This window comes from Prenolepis imparis, unplaced genomic scaffold (assembly GCF_030444845.1).
Source record: "Prenolepis imparis isolate NDT839.2.m4 unplaced genomic scaffold, iyPreImpa1.0 SCAF_5, whole genome shotgun sequence".
NCBI classification, from domain to species: Eukaryota; Metazoa; Arthropoda; class Insecta; order Hymenoptera; family Formicidae; genus Prenolepis; species Prenolepis imparis.
In genome coordinates this window covers 14,534,644-14,550,590 of record NW_028141163.1, presented here as the reverse complement: position 1 = coordinate 14,550,590, position 15,947 = coordinate 14,534,644, and the positions used below count along the sequence as shown (strand labels likewise).

The window sequence follows — 15,947 nt, the reverse complement described above, 5'->3', positions numbered from 1 at the left end:
TTATATAATGGTAATAATAGTAATATAATAATGAAGATAGTAATTAATTCTCCAAGTATGCCTGCATCAAAACTCGTCTTATCTCTCGTAAACCTTGTATTCAATAATTCATATCGCTTTCAGAGATAAACATATGATACGAAATATCGATATGAGATTGAAAACGTGCAATTTTTGTTTTGGAAATTTTAATTCATCGGAAGAATTTCCATCTTTTTTTTTATGATCTAGAGTGAAATATTTTCGTGGAATTTCCCGCGTGTATGACTCATTTAGATTCGTTCTGGGCGACGATTTGCAGTGCCGCGCCTGAATAACGAACGGCCCCGGTCGAGGAATTATTATCTCATTGTTAGGTTGGCAACGGCACGAAATACGGATGGAAAGGGGGGAGGGGACATTAATTCGAGTGGGGAAAGGTCGTGCAGCCACGAGTGCAGCTGCACCCGGCTGCGACACACGCAGCCTGAGATAGGCGGCCGGATAAACCGAGCAGAGTTTGGAGAGCATTAGGTGCTCCAAATGCAGCCATGCGTTATGGCCTTACGGATCCGTATATGCTGCTTTCCTTTCATACAGCGCGGCCTTTTGCTTTCTTCTCGCGGCCTCCGGCGCCGACGATGTTGCTCGCGATTCTATCTCGCATTTGTACGCAATCAGGGCAGACAAACTTTCCACGTCCTATAAGTTTTCACCTGTACGATACGCATGCATATTCGCGAATTATTAAAAAAATATTATAGACTATATAAAAGACATATATTCTTTTCTTCGTCATAGTATCATAATATGACTTTTGTATTTCGTGTGCTATATATATAAAATGGACTTTAAATTCGCGCTGCGTCATGCAGCTGCGATATTCAGCCAGCTTATGACGTGTTCATACACGCGTGTATGCGTCGTCGCCGGATTATGACGTGAGCGTTTCGAATAATCGTGCATACCTCTACGTTCACCGTAAACACTATTGCGCATGATATCACACATCACATGCTGCACGCAAAATTAATGGGCTTTCGATCGTGTAGGGTTCAGCCCACGCTGACTCATTTACCGTTAATTGCTTTAAAATCGATATGTTTATAACGCTTATAATCGAAAGCGGCGCAAAGATAGATCTCTATTTGCTGGGGAATATAATTCTTAAGAATCTCTATGTGTGTCTATGTCTGATTTCTCTTGCCTGAATTTATTTAATTTATGTAAATTAGCATATTGCATCAATTTGTTTTACAAGCTTTTTTTGACGTTTGTATTATAACAACTTCCAACTTTATTCTCTGCCTTGTAGCAATTTAATCTTTATCGTGTATAAAAATTTAAAAAAATTAAAATTAATTCAATAAGTTGCTTGTATTTATTGCTCTTAATCACACATTAGCTATTTTGTTATCTATTTGACTTTTTTTCTATCATAAGCGCACACTGCGCATTTACATGTTCATGACAAAATTATTAATAATCATCTAGTACCAATCTTTATATATTATACATTGATCATACTATTAAGAAATTTGCTAAAATGAAAATCATTAAAGTTTGTAATCATATGATCATACTTATAATGGATTAATAATTCTACATTTTCTTTGAAATCTTTAAAATCTTAAAAAGCTTGTCCTAGAATAACAAATGCTTTTCACATAATAAATTCCTATGTAAAGTTATGTAAAGTTCCTATTATTATACTTTACTAAAATGTGATGCAGCATCCTTTTAGCAATCTTATTCAGAATTTTAATAAGGTTGCGACATCACATGAATTTTCGAAATATATCTTCGGCGCATATCTTAACGAGGTGTTTTCGCCTGGCAATATAACGACTATGAATCCTGAGATGCGAGTATCGGCAACTTCCTGAACTGTTCCGCTTTCTACCTGCCTGCGTGTCAGAGCGACAGGCGCAATATACTTGAATATCTTGCCATTGGTATACATTTATACATAGTTATACGTCATCGACCAACACAGCACATAAAACGATGCCAGAAATATCGAGCTTCCTTCTTCCTGGATGTTCTTCTCTTTTGAAAAATAGTATCGCTTTTTGTATTTTTTCCTATTTTCCTATTGTCTTGTTTTCTATAGTCCTCTGTTTTCACACAATTTTTTTCTAAAATTGCTGTAACTGATAATATTTCATTATAATCGTCGAAATTTTCTGTTAGGTTCCCGTGACAATGTATTCAGCTATATAATAGATCCGAATATGACCTACATTCCAAAATCTAAATTAAGATATATTTAGATTATACATATATGTATATATTCTTTTACAATTTTTTTTTTAAAGTCAAGAAATCAAAAAAAATTAAAACTTCAATAGGCCATCGAAATATCTTTTACTCAGATATCTTTTACTACGAAAAATATCGAAATTTAATACTTTTGATTATAAAAAAAAAACTTTCCATTTTCTCGATTTCTTGTAGTGTTAAAAAACATTTCAATTTGTTGTTTAAAAAAATATTTTCCTTTTAATCTTTTCACTAATTTGAAATATCGAGTTGCAGATAGAGATGTAAATAGAAATCGCAGGGTGTTAATTACTGCAAGAATTTGACACGACGACGTATGCAATCGTCAATTGTGATGCAAGTGTCAGACCAGACTTGACCCTGCGCCAAGTGCAACGACAAAGTAATGGATCGACGCAAGGGCGGTCTGTGAACTGTTCTCTGAGACACATCCTTTCTAGCTTACATCATTCTTGTTTGCTTTTTGACAGACAATTCCTACAGAAATATTTCCTTTACTTGAATATATAAATAATGTTCTTTTTCGTCTCTTTCTTCGTTTCTTCGTCTTCGTTGTTATCACTTTTTTCTTTTCTCTTTCAATAACGAAATGCCCACGTTTAAAAAATTAGTTTTAATTTTTGATTAGACAAAACGTTAAGAAATGTAGAGAAATCACATTTCTCGAATATTTTTTTTTTAATCTTAGAAAGTGTAAACGTGGCATATATAATTAACCAACTTTCTTAGCGTTTATTCAGAATTGTGGTTAAATTTTGGTATTTCAGAATATATATATATATATATATATAAGACTATTTTTATCGCGATGCGTCATTGTTCTGACTAAAGCGGAAGGTACAAATAAAAAAATGTCACGTATGTTAAAATAGAACGAAATCACTCGCTGACGAGTTCTCTCTCCGTCTGTTCTTCTCCCACTCTCAGAGATTATATTGAATTCATTGAAATTTACGCTTGTTAGTGTCCGCTCGTGAATTGCGGGGGACATTCCTTTTCAGAGACGTAATAACGAATCACGGGACCTCGAACGAAATAACATGCTTCAAATTAAAAAAAAAGAAGAAAAGAAAAGCAAGAATGAAGAGAGAAGAAAGGATGAAAAGAAAGCAGAGAATTGAAAGAGAAATCATAAAATTTTTAGATAATACTTTTGTTAAATATATTTAGACAATATTTCAGTCTTTGCGAGTCGAATGATGGAAGAGTCTGATAGATTTGTGAGAAGACTTGCAAAGGAATGCATATGGATTGCTGCGGAGTATCTAATAAATAATTTATGCAGGATCCTGAGTACATTCCTCTGTTACGCCACTGTTCCCTCCCCACTTCCTCCGATTGTTTTTGTCGACGACGTCGACGCAGCCGACGTAAGAATGAGAGCACGTCCGTGTGTATGCATTCGCTTGCGCATGAATTAATGTCCCCGACATACCGATGCCGGGAGGAGAGAGCGGATGACAGGCGGCGGAGACGCGACACGTGATTCTCGCGCAGCGGGTGTAATATATACGTAGTAACGTGACCATCGTGCGTACATAGCGTATAAGTTTGTTTTTTCACGCACGCTCGTCAGATTAAATTATTAGTCACGACGAAACGAACACGAGAAGATTCAGAGATGCGTACGAAAGTCGAGCTTATCAATACGTCCGCGAAACGTCACGCGTAATTGTTGATTATTTCCGCTGGAATTTTATTTCAAATTCAATAAAATGCTATGAATATAATCACGATAACTTGCGAAAGTAAGATAGAAGTAAAAGCGAAAAAATGGAGTAAAACTCTTGTAATGTGTGAAAAATTCTCGTTACATAAATTCCGAGCGTATAATAGAAGCATCTCGATGCAATCTGCTAATGTCTGTAATTCGCAAATGATATGCTCTGATATGACAGATATAATCGAGGCAGATTCTCTTGCGTCCTTTTCTCAAGACCGAGCCATACGCATAAAAAAAAAAGAGCGAAAGAAACCTTGTACTAATTTCTACATATTTTTCAACAAAGTACGCGTAATTTTATGGTATGCACGTGCGCGTTTTACACGTAGTAAGAAATTAAAGAAACATGCGCGTGCACGTACGCACGTCCAAAAATACACACGCGCTTTTCTCGCGCCAGTAAACCCGCCACTCGACGTTGTACTTTTTCTCGTACTTCGCCGAGAATTCTCTTCGTCCCGACACCCGCGTGCTACAGCAGATGCTTCTATCATAATAATCTCTATTTTGGGCCGGAGGGTCGGCTGCAGCCGCGTTGTTGTAGCGCAGCGCAGATGTTCCTCTCGTTCCGAGTTAAAAGCGGTCGTAGTAGGGGAAGGTCGAGCTCGAATAGCGCGGTCGAAGAAGACGAATAGACAAATAGACGAGTTATAGACGCGACTAAAAGACTAAGATTACAACACGAGAGATGAAGAGAGAGAGAGGAAAAAAGAGAGAAAGAAAACAAGAAAGAGAAAGGAATAACAAAGGCAGAGAAAATGATGAAAAAGAAGGAAAGGGTAAACAAGAGAAGAGACAAACATTGGTCATGATTATAGGAATGCTATCGTGCAAGCAGCACGTCCGAATCTATCTCTCTTTCTCTGATAAGGAATGTCATTTTAATGGTATTAGGCGACAACAGAAATATTACGCATAAACTACGTATGTGGAGATATTGTCGGACACGTCGGATTCGAGAGAAATTGAAACCGGAGTAATTCTGTTTGGGATCCGGTTGCATCGCCATCCTAGCTTTATTAATCGCGATCGGCGTCGTATCGTGTTGCCTTTTTAGATCATAGCTGGGACAAACAGATATAAAGGGAGAAGGGCTCGTTATGACACAGATAGCAAGCTTAATCGACCGTATCCAACGTTAATTGACTGTTAATAATAGTCGATGCAACTGCCTGTCAGAAATCGATATCTCAATTACTTGCATTGTACAATCTTTTTTTTCATATATGTACACAAAATCTCTGAAGTAGAGATCTTTTATATTCTTGATCGAGATCTTAAATTATCGAAAAACGTCGCTCACGCGACAGCTATTGTAGCACGTTGTAACGTGATAATACATATTTCAGATAATCGAAAGAGACATTATGTTGCAATAATTTACTGTTACATTATTGTTAAATAACTTCACGCTAAATTCTGCATAATAATTAAAATGCCGACGAATGTCATTAATGCCACATATTTTTTACAAAGTGACAGGACGTTTAGTTTTCTTGAGAAAACGGTGAGGTGGCAAACAATCCGATCTATTGTCGTTCTCGCGGAAGCTGTTTATGCACGCAGATCTTTCGCTTCGTCATGCGACTGTCTCGTGATTCTCACGACGTCGCTCAGAGATAAGCTTCCGCCGACAGTTAATTCGATAAAATTTATGGTCGCATCAGCTCACTAACATTTCCTTTACCTTATATCGCGAGCAAGAAGTTGCACGTTTCTCGATGACGCAAAAATTTCTTAAGGCTTCGCGCAAAAGCGGGCCTAGCGAGTCTTCGTAATACCTTACGGGAGACCTCACAATTGTGCAACGTAAACACTATGTACAATGATGCAAGATCAAGCATCCTAAATCGTACAACGCTCACTTATAGGTCACGGTGCTTTTGAGAGATAGTAATTATCACGATTATTTTTAATTAATGCATCCTATTTGCGTCATATATATTTATATATATACATTATATATATACATATATAAATGCGTATGTGGACAAATCTTGTTCTAAACATAATGCTGTTATCTCGTGTGTACCATTTTTAATCGCAAAATAGTAGACTCTTGTTATGTTTATTTCAAATGATAACTCACAGAAGGAGATAAAAATATACTTTCGATTATAATAATTGTTAAGATATAATAACATATTTTCGATATCAAAAATGTTTTAATGCCTCCTTCTGTGATTTTTTTGACCTTTACCTTTACCTTTTCTTCCGCTTCTTTGGCGCTTTCTCTCGAGCAATTTGCGAGCTTTCAAGATTTGTTCGGGTCTCTTCAACTCGTTCTTTGTTGTAACTTTGTCCTTTAGTTTCTGATTGTGCCGCGCCCAATGTGTATTTGCTGTCGTTTGCACTAGAATAAAGCAAATACAGCATGTAGCATTTTTATTTATGTATAATATATAATTATAATAAATCGATATGCATGATATAAAAGAGAAGTTTGTAAAACAAATGCTATAATTAGATTTAATATTTTTTCGATAAGATTTTATTAACTTACAGTTTTGCGTCTGTGAAGATTCTTCCTCATTATCACTCTCGCTGTCATTTTCATCAACTTTACTCTTCTCTTTCCACATATTATACCGATTTGTTTTGTATGTAGCAGGTATCCATACACCCGATTCGGTACGTATTTTTTTCGCTTTTGGATCCTGTTCCGATAAAATGTAAAGCAAATAATTTTATTTTCTATGATAAAAAATTGTATATATATATGAAAATAAATATATTAATAATATATGTACCCTATCAATGGTGACCATTTTCTTTTTCTTTCGATCCCACTTCTTTAATTGCTTTTGAAGATGTTGGCTCTCTTCGTTGTCTGCCATTAAATCCATCTGCGCTTTATCAGCTTCTGTGGCAAATGTGTGAACAGCTAAACTGAAAAAACAAAACAAATTTCAAATAGGAAAGATAATAATTGAGAATTAAATGTAATTTTTTAAAATTAAAATAATATAATAAGAATAAGAATAATTTTACTACTTTAGAATATCTAAAAACAAGAAAAATAGGTTAGAATACAAAGAATGATATAATAACAATTCTTACCCTTCCTCTGTATGCTTGTCTGGTGCAGAATAAGGTATATAATATTCTTCATCTCGTTTTGTTTGCGTTTTCTTTTTCTTTGAAATTTTATACAAATCGTCACTACTTCTTTTTTTTGGAACTACCACTGTACTGAATGCAGCATCAATTTCTTCCGCAGTGCTGGATGGCAGATTACTTTTTTGAGGCAAATTTTCTGTAAAAGTTAAAAAAAATTAATATTGTGTTATTTGTGTGTGTGTGTGTATAATATAACAATTTACTAGCATAATATTTACTTGTCATCTTAATTTCTTCAATCTTGCGATCTTCCATCTTTTTGTGAAAATTGAAGATATTCTCTTTGTGAAGTATTCGTTTTGTCTTCATCGCTTGGTAATCAATTGACTTTGCTTTTGCACCAATCTCAAATATCGTCTATTGCATATATAAAAGATTTGAATATTAAAATTTAAATATAACATTTTTTTGCCTGTATAAGAAAGATCACACTTACCCCTTGTGGTCTGTAGTTTTTCATCCTGGATATTATATCTATTGCTGCAGGAGAAACATCAGAATACTGCGGTAGAATTCCAGCTTCATTTATATAAAGTTCTTTGGTTCTTTTAACACTTTCTGTCGAAGCACCTGGTCGCGATTTGATATATCGTTGATAAGCGTTGTTACACACTTTTTCCATATTTGTCTGAAGATACAAATACTCACTTAATGTGATAAAAAGAGGAGAAATATGATTGGCTATATTACTTATGAACCAATACACTTACGAGATCTGTAGAGTTGTTATGCCAATTTATTAACTGGCTTAGTTCCTCTTCTATCATGGCCTGTGGCATTTTTCCCACAGGCGATTCCGTATTTTCGATGGATCCTGTAGTCGGCATTATTGTTAAAGGCCGACCAAGAAAGAGATGTAAATCTAGGAGATAAGGATATTCGTCTGAACTTATGATATTATATGCTGTTCCAGCACGACCAGCTCGAGCGCATCGTCCTAAGAAATAAATAATTATCATAACTGACACAGTTAAGCACTTGTTATATGTATCTGTGATCTCTAAATATAATAATAAATATAATAATTAAATTAAATATAATAAAAAATAATTACAAACGTACATACCTACTCTGTGTACAAAGAGTTTAGATTTTGCAGGAAAATTGAAGTTAATCACACAATCTAGATATGGTATATCTATTCCTCTAGCAGCAACGTCTGTTACTATAAGGACTTTTACTTTGCCGGTTTGAAATTTCGCCGCATTTATTTTACGCGCCGAGGGATCAAGATTCGAGTAAATAAAAGTATTAGAGATGTCTGCTTTATCCAATATCTGTAATCACAAATTATTTTATGGGGGGTATATTCAATTACTCAGTTCAAAGTAATTTACAAAATATATGTAAAAGATGATTATATTAATGATTACCTGGTGGATATATTCCACATGATGCATAGTTTCCGCAAATATAATTGTTTGCGCATCGGGTTTAATAATTCTTTTCAACAAACATAAAAGTACAGCCAATTTCTCTTCAGGACGACATGTAATAAATGATAACGTTAGTCCTTCGGGCAATTTACTCTCAACATCCAAACGAAGTAGAACGGGATCATGTAGACCAGCTTTTGCAAAGTCTACTAAGATTTTAGGCAAAGTAGCAGAGAACAACAACGTTTGACGTGATTCAGGTAATCTGTTCACAATTTCTTGTATCTGTTCCCCAAATCCCATTTCAAATAATCTGCAATGCACAATCTCAACTTTATTATGGTTAATATAAACATAAATACTAGAAATAATACATAAGAGAAAAACTATTACCTATCAGCTTCATCAAAGACAATATATTCAACATTTTTCAATTTCAGGTCCATTTCTATACATATATGTAAAAATCGTCCTGGAGTAGCTACAATGATATCAGGATTTTCATGAATTATACTAAATTGATTATCCATACTATCGCCACCCAGAATCACGACTGCTTTTAATCCTGTAAATTTTCCCAACTCCTTCATAAATTTCAACGTCTGCAAGGCCAGTTCACGCGTGGGTGATAGTATCAACGCGCGTGCACCAGTCTTTGCTTGCCTCGCCTTGAGTTTTTCGAACAAAGGAATTAAGAAGCAGGCAGTTTTCCCACTACCCGTTCTAGCCATAGCTACTACATCTCTTCCCTCGAGAGCTAATGGTATAGTCTGAAATATAATGTTTATTAATATTAAACAAGACTTATTACACTTGAAATGCTACAATCTCAATATGAATTGAAATATTCTTCTGTTAATAACATACTTTTCTCTGTATAGGTGTAGGAATCTTATAACCCCGTTTGAGGACTCCTTTTAATACCGGAAAACTGAGAGCCATGGATTGAAATCCTCCAGATTTCTTGGAAACCTTCATTCTATTTTAAAGATTATTACAAATTAAAAGTATTATAGATAATAATGTATTCATACAATATCGTATACAAAATTAATCAGTACTTGTAATATCCGTTATAATTCTCCTACAATTTAAAGCAGCGAAACATAACGTAAAATCACATGGCATGAATATAGCCGAACAAAAAATATATACGCAAATCGATCAATCATCGAGTAGTTCGATTTGACCAATCAGGACGGGAGGAGCAAAGATTTCTTTGCTCTAATTGGTCAATCCTTTCTCAATCGAAACCAAATGATGATAGTGACATCTGTGAGCGTATTTAGCTTAATAAAAATCACTCTGTTACGCATCTATAATGCAATTTGTTTTGGTTTGTTTATACGGCAGGTGGGAAAGTTTATATTAAAATTAAATCAAACGTTAACTGGTTAATTTCACTTCACTCACCGATATATACAAAGTGCAACTAACGCATTTGATATACAACTGACAATGAGATTAAATTAAATTAACGCTTAAACTGACGCTACAAATATTTGATCGATCAATCGGGATGGAGAAATCCTTATCTCTTTCGCTCTGATCAATCAAATGATTCAAATGATAGAAATGATTGAAAAATTCACGTGCCATAACAGTAGGAAGGAGGAATAAAAACACGTACGTAATAAAACACACAGACGTAATAAAATACGTAGATGGAACATCAGCCACCGATATGCGCGCGCGTTCGACTTTAACCTTCAAGTGGCGCTGCGTCACGTGGTCGCGCGGCGGTCGGAATTCGGCGGCGCGGAGTGGGGGTGAGTGGTGGGGGGTGCGCCGTGCGCCGCGCGCGCATCCCCCCACCACTCTCCCCACTCCGCGCCGCCGAATTCCGACCGCCGCGCGACCACGTGACGCAGCGCCACTTGAAGGTTAAAGTCGAACGCGCGCGCATATCGACACGCGCTCTCTCCCTCTCGCCGTAAGCTAATCGACGAATCACAGTCGAGCATTCTCTAAAGTCCCTAGAACATATGGAGGCTAATCGCCTCCGGAATTTTCCAGTGCAACTTTGCGTAGAGAGTTTCCCTTCGTTGTCTTCTTCATCTTTATAAAAGATTTTTTCCAGTCGTTTACGATTGTACTCTGGCGCCATAAAACACAAGGAAGAAGGAAGAATTTACGATTATAATTGAAAAGCTTTATACGTAGAGTTATAAAGATATAAATAAAACGTACAGCGAAATTTCAATAAAAATAAAAAATGCCACGAATAATGATCAAAGGTGGAGTGTGGCGTAATACGGAGGTAAATGACACACGACATTTTCTAACCTAATGCTAAATAATTTTATCCGTGTGTGCGTGATGTGTGAAAATAATTAATTTTATTGATGAAAATAAATCTTTGTTTCTAGGATGAAATTTTGAAAGCGGCTGTGATGAAATACGGAAAAAATCAATGGAGTCGTATCGCGTCTTTATTGCACAGAAAATCGGCCAAGCAGTGCAAAGCGCGCTGGTTTGAATGGCTTGATCCAAGCATAAAGAAGACAGAATGGAGTAGAGAAGAGGATGAGAAACTACTTCATCTTGCAAAGTTAATGCCTACCCAATGGCGAACTATCGCACCAATTATTGGTAGAACAGCAGCACAATGCTTGGAGAGATACGAGTATTTACTGTAAGATTGGATTTTATTTAAAAAGAATGACATTTATTCTGGTTTTGCTCTAGTTTATATTACTATTGATGTATTTTTTAGTGACCAGGCTCAGAAAAAAGAAGAGGGAGATGATGCTGTTGATGATCCTCGCAAACTCAAACCTGGTGAAATTGATCCTAACCCAGAGACAAAACCAGCAAGACCAGATCCTAAAGATATGGATGAAGATGGTGAGAATTATTGTTAAAGCATCTTTTATTTTTGAATATTAAAATAATTATTATTGAATATGATAAAAATAATTATATTCTGTAACAGAAAGAATATATAATTCTAATAAAAAACGATAAATTAATATAAGTATATATACATATATACAGGGTATATCCTAAAAAGTGGGAAGTATAATTATTTTTATCATATTCAATTTATCATATATATATATATATATATATATATATATATATATAATTTTATTCACTTCAACTTATAGTCAAGAAGTAGGACTTGGTTTACAATAATGCCTTAACCTCACGCATACCTTTCACTTTCTTCCATCCATTCAAACCTATTTCTATCTACACCAACTACTCTACTTATACTTTACTTATTCTTTCATATCCCCTTAGTTTATAATACTTACTTATTCTCTTATTTACATACATACATACATGCTTATTTACATATTAACAAGTTTATAAATTTCCTTAGATACTTAATTTCTCCTATACAGATTTACCTTCTACCGCTTAGCAGATGCTGCTTTAAACTTTACATTTCCAATAACATTTTGTATTTAACATTTAACCTTTAACAATTTACCTTTCCATTTTACATTTTCACATTTTATCACTTATTACCTACCCCTCATTTCTTATCCATACCTGTCTCTAATCTTTACTCATAGCCTCCTTCTTCTCCATTATCTTTATCTTTTCCCTCCAAAGCCTCCACAGTACTTCTCCTTTTTCTTTGTCTAACTTCTCATTCCTTAACCTCCTTACTCTCTCACTAACATTTTTCCCTAGCTCGCTGAACCATCCTTTTGTTATATCGCATTCTTCTATGAAATGAATCAGATTATCTCCTCCCTTTTCGCAGAACACGCATTTCCAATCCTTCTCATCTAACCAATATTTGTTTTCTTCCTCCATATTTCCACACCTCAGTCTCGCTAATGCTATAATCCCTTTTCCGTTTCCACACTTGTTTAGACAATCTTTTTCTAATATATAATTCTAATAATAATTGTATTCTTTCACAGAATTGGAAATGTTGTCTGAAGCACGAGCTAGGCTTGCAAATACGCAAGGAAAAAAGGCAAAACGCAAAGCACGTGAAAAACAGTTAGAAGAGGCACGTAGACTCGCTGCGTTGCAGAAACGTAGAGAATTGAGAGCTGCTGGTATCACAGTTTCTCAAAAGAACAAACGCAAACGTGGCGTTAATTATAACACAGAAATACCCTTTGAAAAACGGCCTGCATCCGGTTTCTATGACACTTCTAACGAACATGTCGACCCTCTAGCGATCGATTTTTCTAGAATGAGACAACAGCATTTAGATGGTGAGCTCCGACAAGAAAAGGAGGAAATGGAACGTAGGAAAGATAAGCAGAAGTTGAAACAACGCAAGGAGAATGATATACCTATGGGTATGCTCAATAATGAAGAACCTGTAAAGAAAAGGAGTAAGTTGGTCTTACCGGAACCACAAATCTCCGATCAAGAATTACAGCAAGTTGTGAAACTTGGCAGAGCCTCGGAAGTATGTTTTCTCCTATTTATTTTCTATACGCAGTATTGGAAATTTATATATATTTAGATTTATATATATATTTTGTTACAGGTCGCACGAGAAGTTGCTACTGAAAGCGGTATTACACTCTCCGATAGTTTATTAGCCGATTATTCTTTACCTACGAACGCGGCGGTAACACCTCGTACACCGGCCGCTACAGATAGAATATTACAAGAAGCTCAAAATGTCATGGCTCTCACACACGTAGACACACCACTGAAGGGTGAGAATATAACAAGTTCTGATAATAGATACACGCATGTTGTGAATCTCGCGTACTTGATTACATTTTATAAATATTTTTTCTAGGTGGATTGAACACTCCATTGAATAATCCTGACTTTACCGGCGTTGTACCTCCTAGCAATGTCGTCGCAACACCAAATACAATTTTAACCACACCATTTCGATCACAGCGCAGCGATGGAACACCCGTGAATTCTTTCAATACGCCAGGCGGGGCGTCAGTGCGAACGCAAAATGGAGTTTTAGCAACGACACCCGTTCGCGATAAGCTCAATATAAATCCGGACGAAAATGTGGATGGCTCAGAAACTCCACTCATACAGACCCAAGCAAAGAGTTCATTACGCTCGGTATTAAGCTCTTTACCTGCACCGTGTAATGATTATGAGATAGATATAAATGATGGAGATACAAGTGAGGAAAATACAAGCGCACCCGCAGCTGAGATAGTCGAGGACCAAGCGGATATCGATGCGAGGCGGCAACAGGAATTATTAGAAGAAAGTAAGTTTCTTAAATATAAATTGCTTATACAGATGTGAATAATTCAAGCAGTGACATTATTGCAAAATCGTCTGTTTTGACATTTAAGATGCTTTCGTTTATCTTTTAGAAAATTTCAAGGCAATCATATTTTTATATTATTTATTTAGAATATATATACACATACACAAATTTATATACAATATATATAAATTTGTTTGTTGCAACAGAATTATTATATGTTCTTTTTCTAACCTCATTAATTTTACAAACGTATTTGATTTATATCGTGAATAAAGCGAGTTTGATTGACCCGAGATCGATTAATGACAATCGATTAATAATCGATTGGTCAATGACGTCATTAATCGCTCTCGGTTGAAACGATCAAACCTGCTTTATTCGAAAGCGCTGTTAGATGCAACGAATATTTTTTCTTTTCTGTAGAAAAAAGAGAATTGTCACGGAGATCGCAAGTGATACAGAGAGATTTGCCACGACCTGCAGATATAAATATGAATATTTTAAGACCATATATGGATACACCGCTAACTGATTTACAGAGAGTAAGTGGAATGCTTTATGCGTAAAGTTTTATATTTATATGTATATATATTCTTGATTCTTATATGGATTACTTTATATTATATTCTTAGGCAGAAGAATTGATAAAGAGAGAAATGATCACAATGTTACACTATGACGCATCACATAATCCAACACAGCCAGGTCGAAAGGGTGCTGCGACATCATTGGCTCAGGCTCAGACTTATTTAGAACAACATCCGTATGATGCTTTCGAGGAAAGCGATCTTTTTGCTGTGAGTCTAAAAGAATCTTTCTCTCGTAAAATCTTTTTATTTTATTTCTACATTATTAATCGCATTAATATGGATATCTAGGCTAAGCAAATGTTAACTGATGAGATGGCAGTTGTCAAGGAAGGAATGGCACATGGAGAATTAAGCTTAGACGCCTATACCACTGTATGGGAGGAATGTCTGTCGCAGATTCTATATCTCGAAACACAAAAACGATATACTCGTGCAACATTAGCTTCGAAGAAAGATAGAGTAGAGGCCTGCGAAAGAAAATTAGAAGAAAATCGTATGCATATGACAGGGGAAGCTAAACGTGCTGCGAGGATGGAAAAGAAGTTGAAAGTACTTACTGGTGGTTATCAGGTAACTAAAATTTGATATAATTAGAATTGGTATTAGTTTTTCATTTATGTAATATTATATTTTGAATGCATTTTTGTTTCTGCGTTACATACATTTTTTTGAATAATTTACATAGAACTCATACTGTGAATAATAATACTAGTAGTTTTTTCGAATTTTCCGTGTTATATAATATACATTATTATATTAATAGTATACATTATACTGTTAATATAATAATGTATATTATATAACACAGAAAATTCGAAAAAATTAAGAATATCTTAATGTATAAAAAACTGAGATTGAAGTTTGAATTTAATTCAACTTACACTATTCAAGTTTCAATCTCAGTTAAAATAAAGCAATGAATTTATAAAAATAACGTCAATTTACGCGAGAAAAATTTTGATTCAGCCGTACAAATTACGTAAATTTTTTTACATTTTCTAATCTATATATATTTTTCGGAGAAAAATTCTTGCGTAAATTGACGTTATTTTTATAAATTCGTTGCTTTATTTTTCGAATAGACCAGAACACAGGTGCTGACAAAGCAGCTGCATGATTTATGGGAGCAGATAGAGCAAGCGCATCTCGAACTATCGACATTTAAATTTTTACAAACGCAAGAAGAAGCAGCAATTCCAAGAAGAATAAACGGGCTCATGGAAGATGTAAACAGACAGACCGAGCGAGAGCGTTCGTTACAAATACGATATGCTCAGCTACAAGATCAATTGCAGCAGTGTCAATTAAATGATACATCTTAGAAACACACTGCAGTGCTTTTTGAATACAAGTAAATTATCCCTTATGTATTACAATACGACTTTATAACGTTATATAAATTATGAAATTTTTAATGCTTCCAAAATATTACACATTATTAGTATAATGTATTGTTTTAAGATTGGACAAATATCAAAGAGAAAACAATATGTAATGTCCATCCTTTCTATAATAGTTGTAAATGTTATTAATGTCATTTAAGATTTATTTAGTTTAAATTATTTTTGCCATGATAAATAATTATTGTGTTAAATGAAAGTTTTGTATGTTTGAATTTGTTTTCTCTTTGTGGGATTAGGCAGAGAATTATGGCAGCAAAAATTTTTTTTTGTAGAGTGTAAAATATAATAATAAAAAAAGATTCG

General features: G+C 34.9%; 2 protein-coding genes across 5 annotated transcripts; one reads left to right on the top strand and one right to left on the bottom strand.

The window, feature by feature from the left end:
• Nucleotides 1-5,891: 5,891 nt before the first annotated feature.
• On the bottom strand, nucleotides 5,892-10,225 carry LOC145936429 (ATP-dependent RNA helicase DDX54). 4 transcript variants are annotated; one of them, XM_083038650.1, is made up of 13 exons: nucleotides 9,895-10,032; nucleotides 9,543-9,797; nucleotides 9,349-9,460; nucleotides 8,875-9,251; nucleotides 8,479-8,794; nucleotides 8,172-8,382; nucleotides 7,816-8,042; nucleotides 7,542-7,733; nucleotides 7,324-7,462; nucleotides 7,046-7,241; nucleotides 6,736-6,874; nucleotides 6,489-6,642; nucleotides 5,892-6,338 (listed from the first exon to the last, which is right to left on the bottom strand). In XM_083038650.1, exons 3-13 carry the CDS (start codon nucleotides 9,457-9,459, stop codon nucleotides 6,151-6,153), a joined length of 2,250 nt encoding a protein of 749 aa, XP_082894776.1. In that variant the 5' UTR covers nucleotide 9,460; nucleotides 9,543-9,797; nucleotides 9,895-10,032; the 3' UTR covers nucleotides 5,892-6,150. The 4 variants fall into 4 exon arrangements, with proteins under 4 accessions (XP_082894776.1, XP_082894778.1, XP_082894779.1 ...); XM_083038652.1 differs by lacking the exons at nucleotides 9,543-9,797; nucleotides 9,895-10,032 and adding an exon at nucleotides 10,112-10,225; XM_083038653.1 differs by lacking the exon at nucleotides 9,543-9,797 and having other exon boundaries at nucleotides 9,895-10,005.
• On the top strand, nucleotides 9,977-15,713 carry Cdc5 (cell division cycle protein 21). The gene is made up of 11 exons (XM_083038649.1): nucleotides 9,977-10,107; nucleotides 10,562-10,741; nucleotides 10,851-11,116; nucleotides 11,198-11,328; nucleotides 12,363-12,865; nucleotides 12,947-13,121; nucleotides 13,208-13,648; nucleotides 14,075-14,193; nucleotides 14,284-14,448; nucleotides 14,530-14,811; nucleotides 15,324-15,713. The coding sequence occupies exons 2-11, from the start codon at nucleotides 10,697-10,699 to the stop codon at nucleotides 15,561-15,563; spliced, it is 2,367 nt and encodes a 788-aa protein (XP_082894775.1). The 5' UTR covers nucleotides 9,977-10,107; nucleotides 10,562-10,696; the 3' UTR covers nucleotides 15,564-15,713.
• Nucleotides 15,714-15,947: the final 234 nt, after the last annotated feature.

Bases quoted from the DNA above. Each gene is read 5' to 3' on its own strand.
- Cdc5 (XM_083038649.1), top strand. From the start codon at position 10,697: ATGCCACGAATAATGATCAAAGGTGGAGTGTGGCGTAATACGGAG. The intron at 10,742-10,850 runs GTAAATGACACA...CTTTGTTTCTAG, and splicing joins GAGTGTGGCGTAATACGGAG to GATGAAATTTTGAAAGCGGC. The intron at 14,194-14,283 runs GTAAGTGGAATG...TTATATTCTTAG, and splicing joins CGCTAACTGATTTACAGAGA to GCAGAAGAATTGATAAAGAG.
- LOC145936429 (XM_083038652.1), bottom strand. From the start codon at position 9,459: ATGAAGGTTTCCAAGAAATCTGGAGGATTTCAATCCATGGCTCTCAGT. The intron at 6,643-6,735 runs GTACATATATTA...TTATCGGAACAG, and splicing joins AAATGGTCACCATTGATAGG to GATCCAAAAGCGAAAAAAAT. The intron at 6,339-6,488 runs GTAAGTTAATAA...GCTTTATTCTAG, and splicing joins ATCTTCACAGACGCAAAACT to TGCAAACGACAGCAAATACA.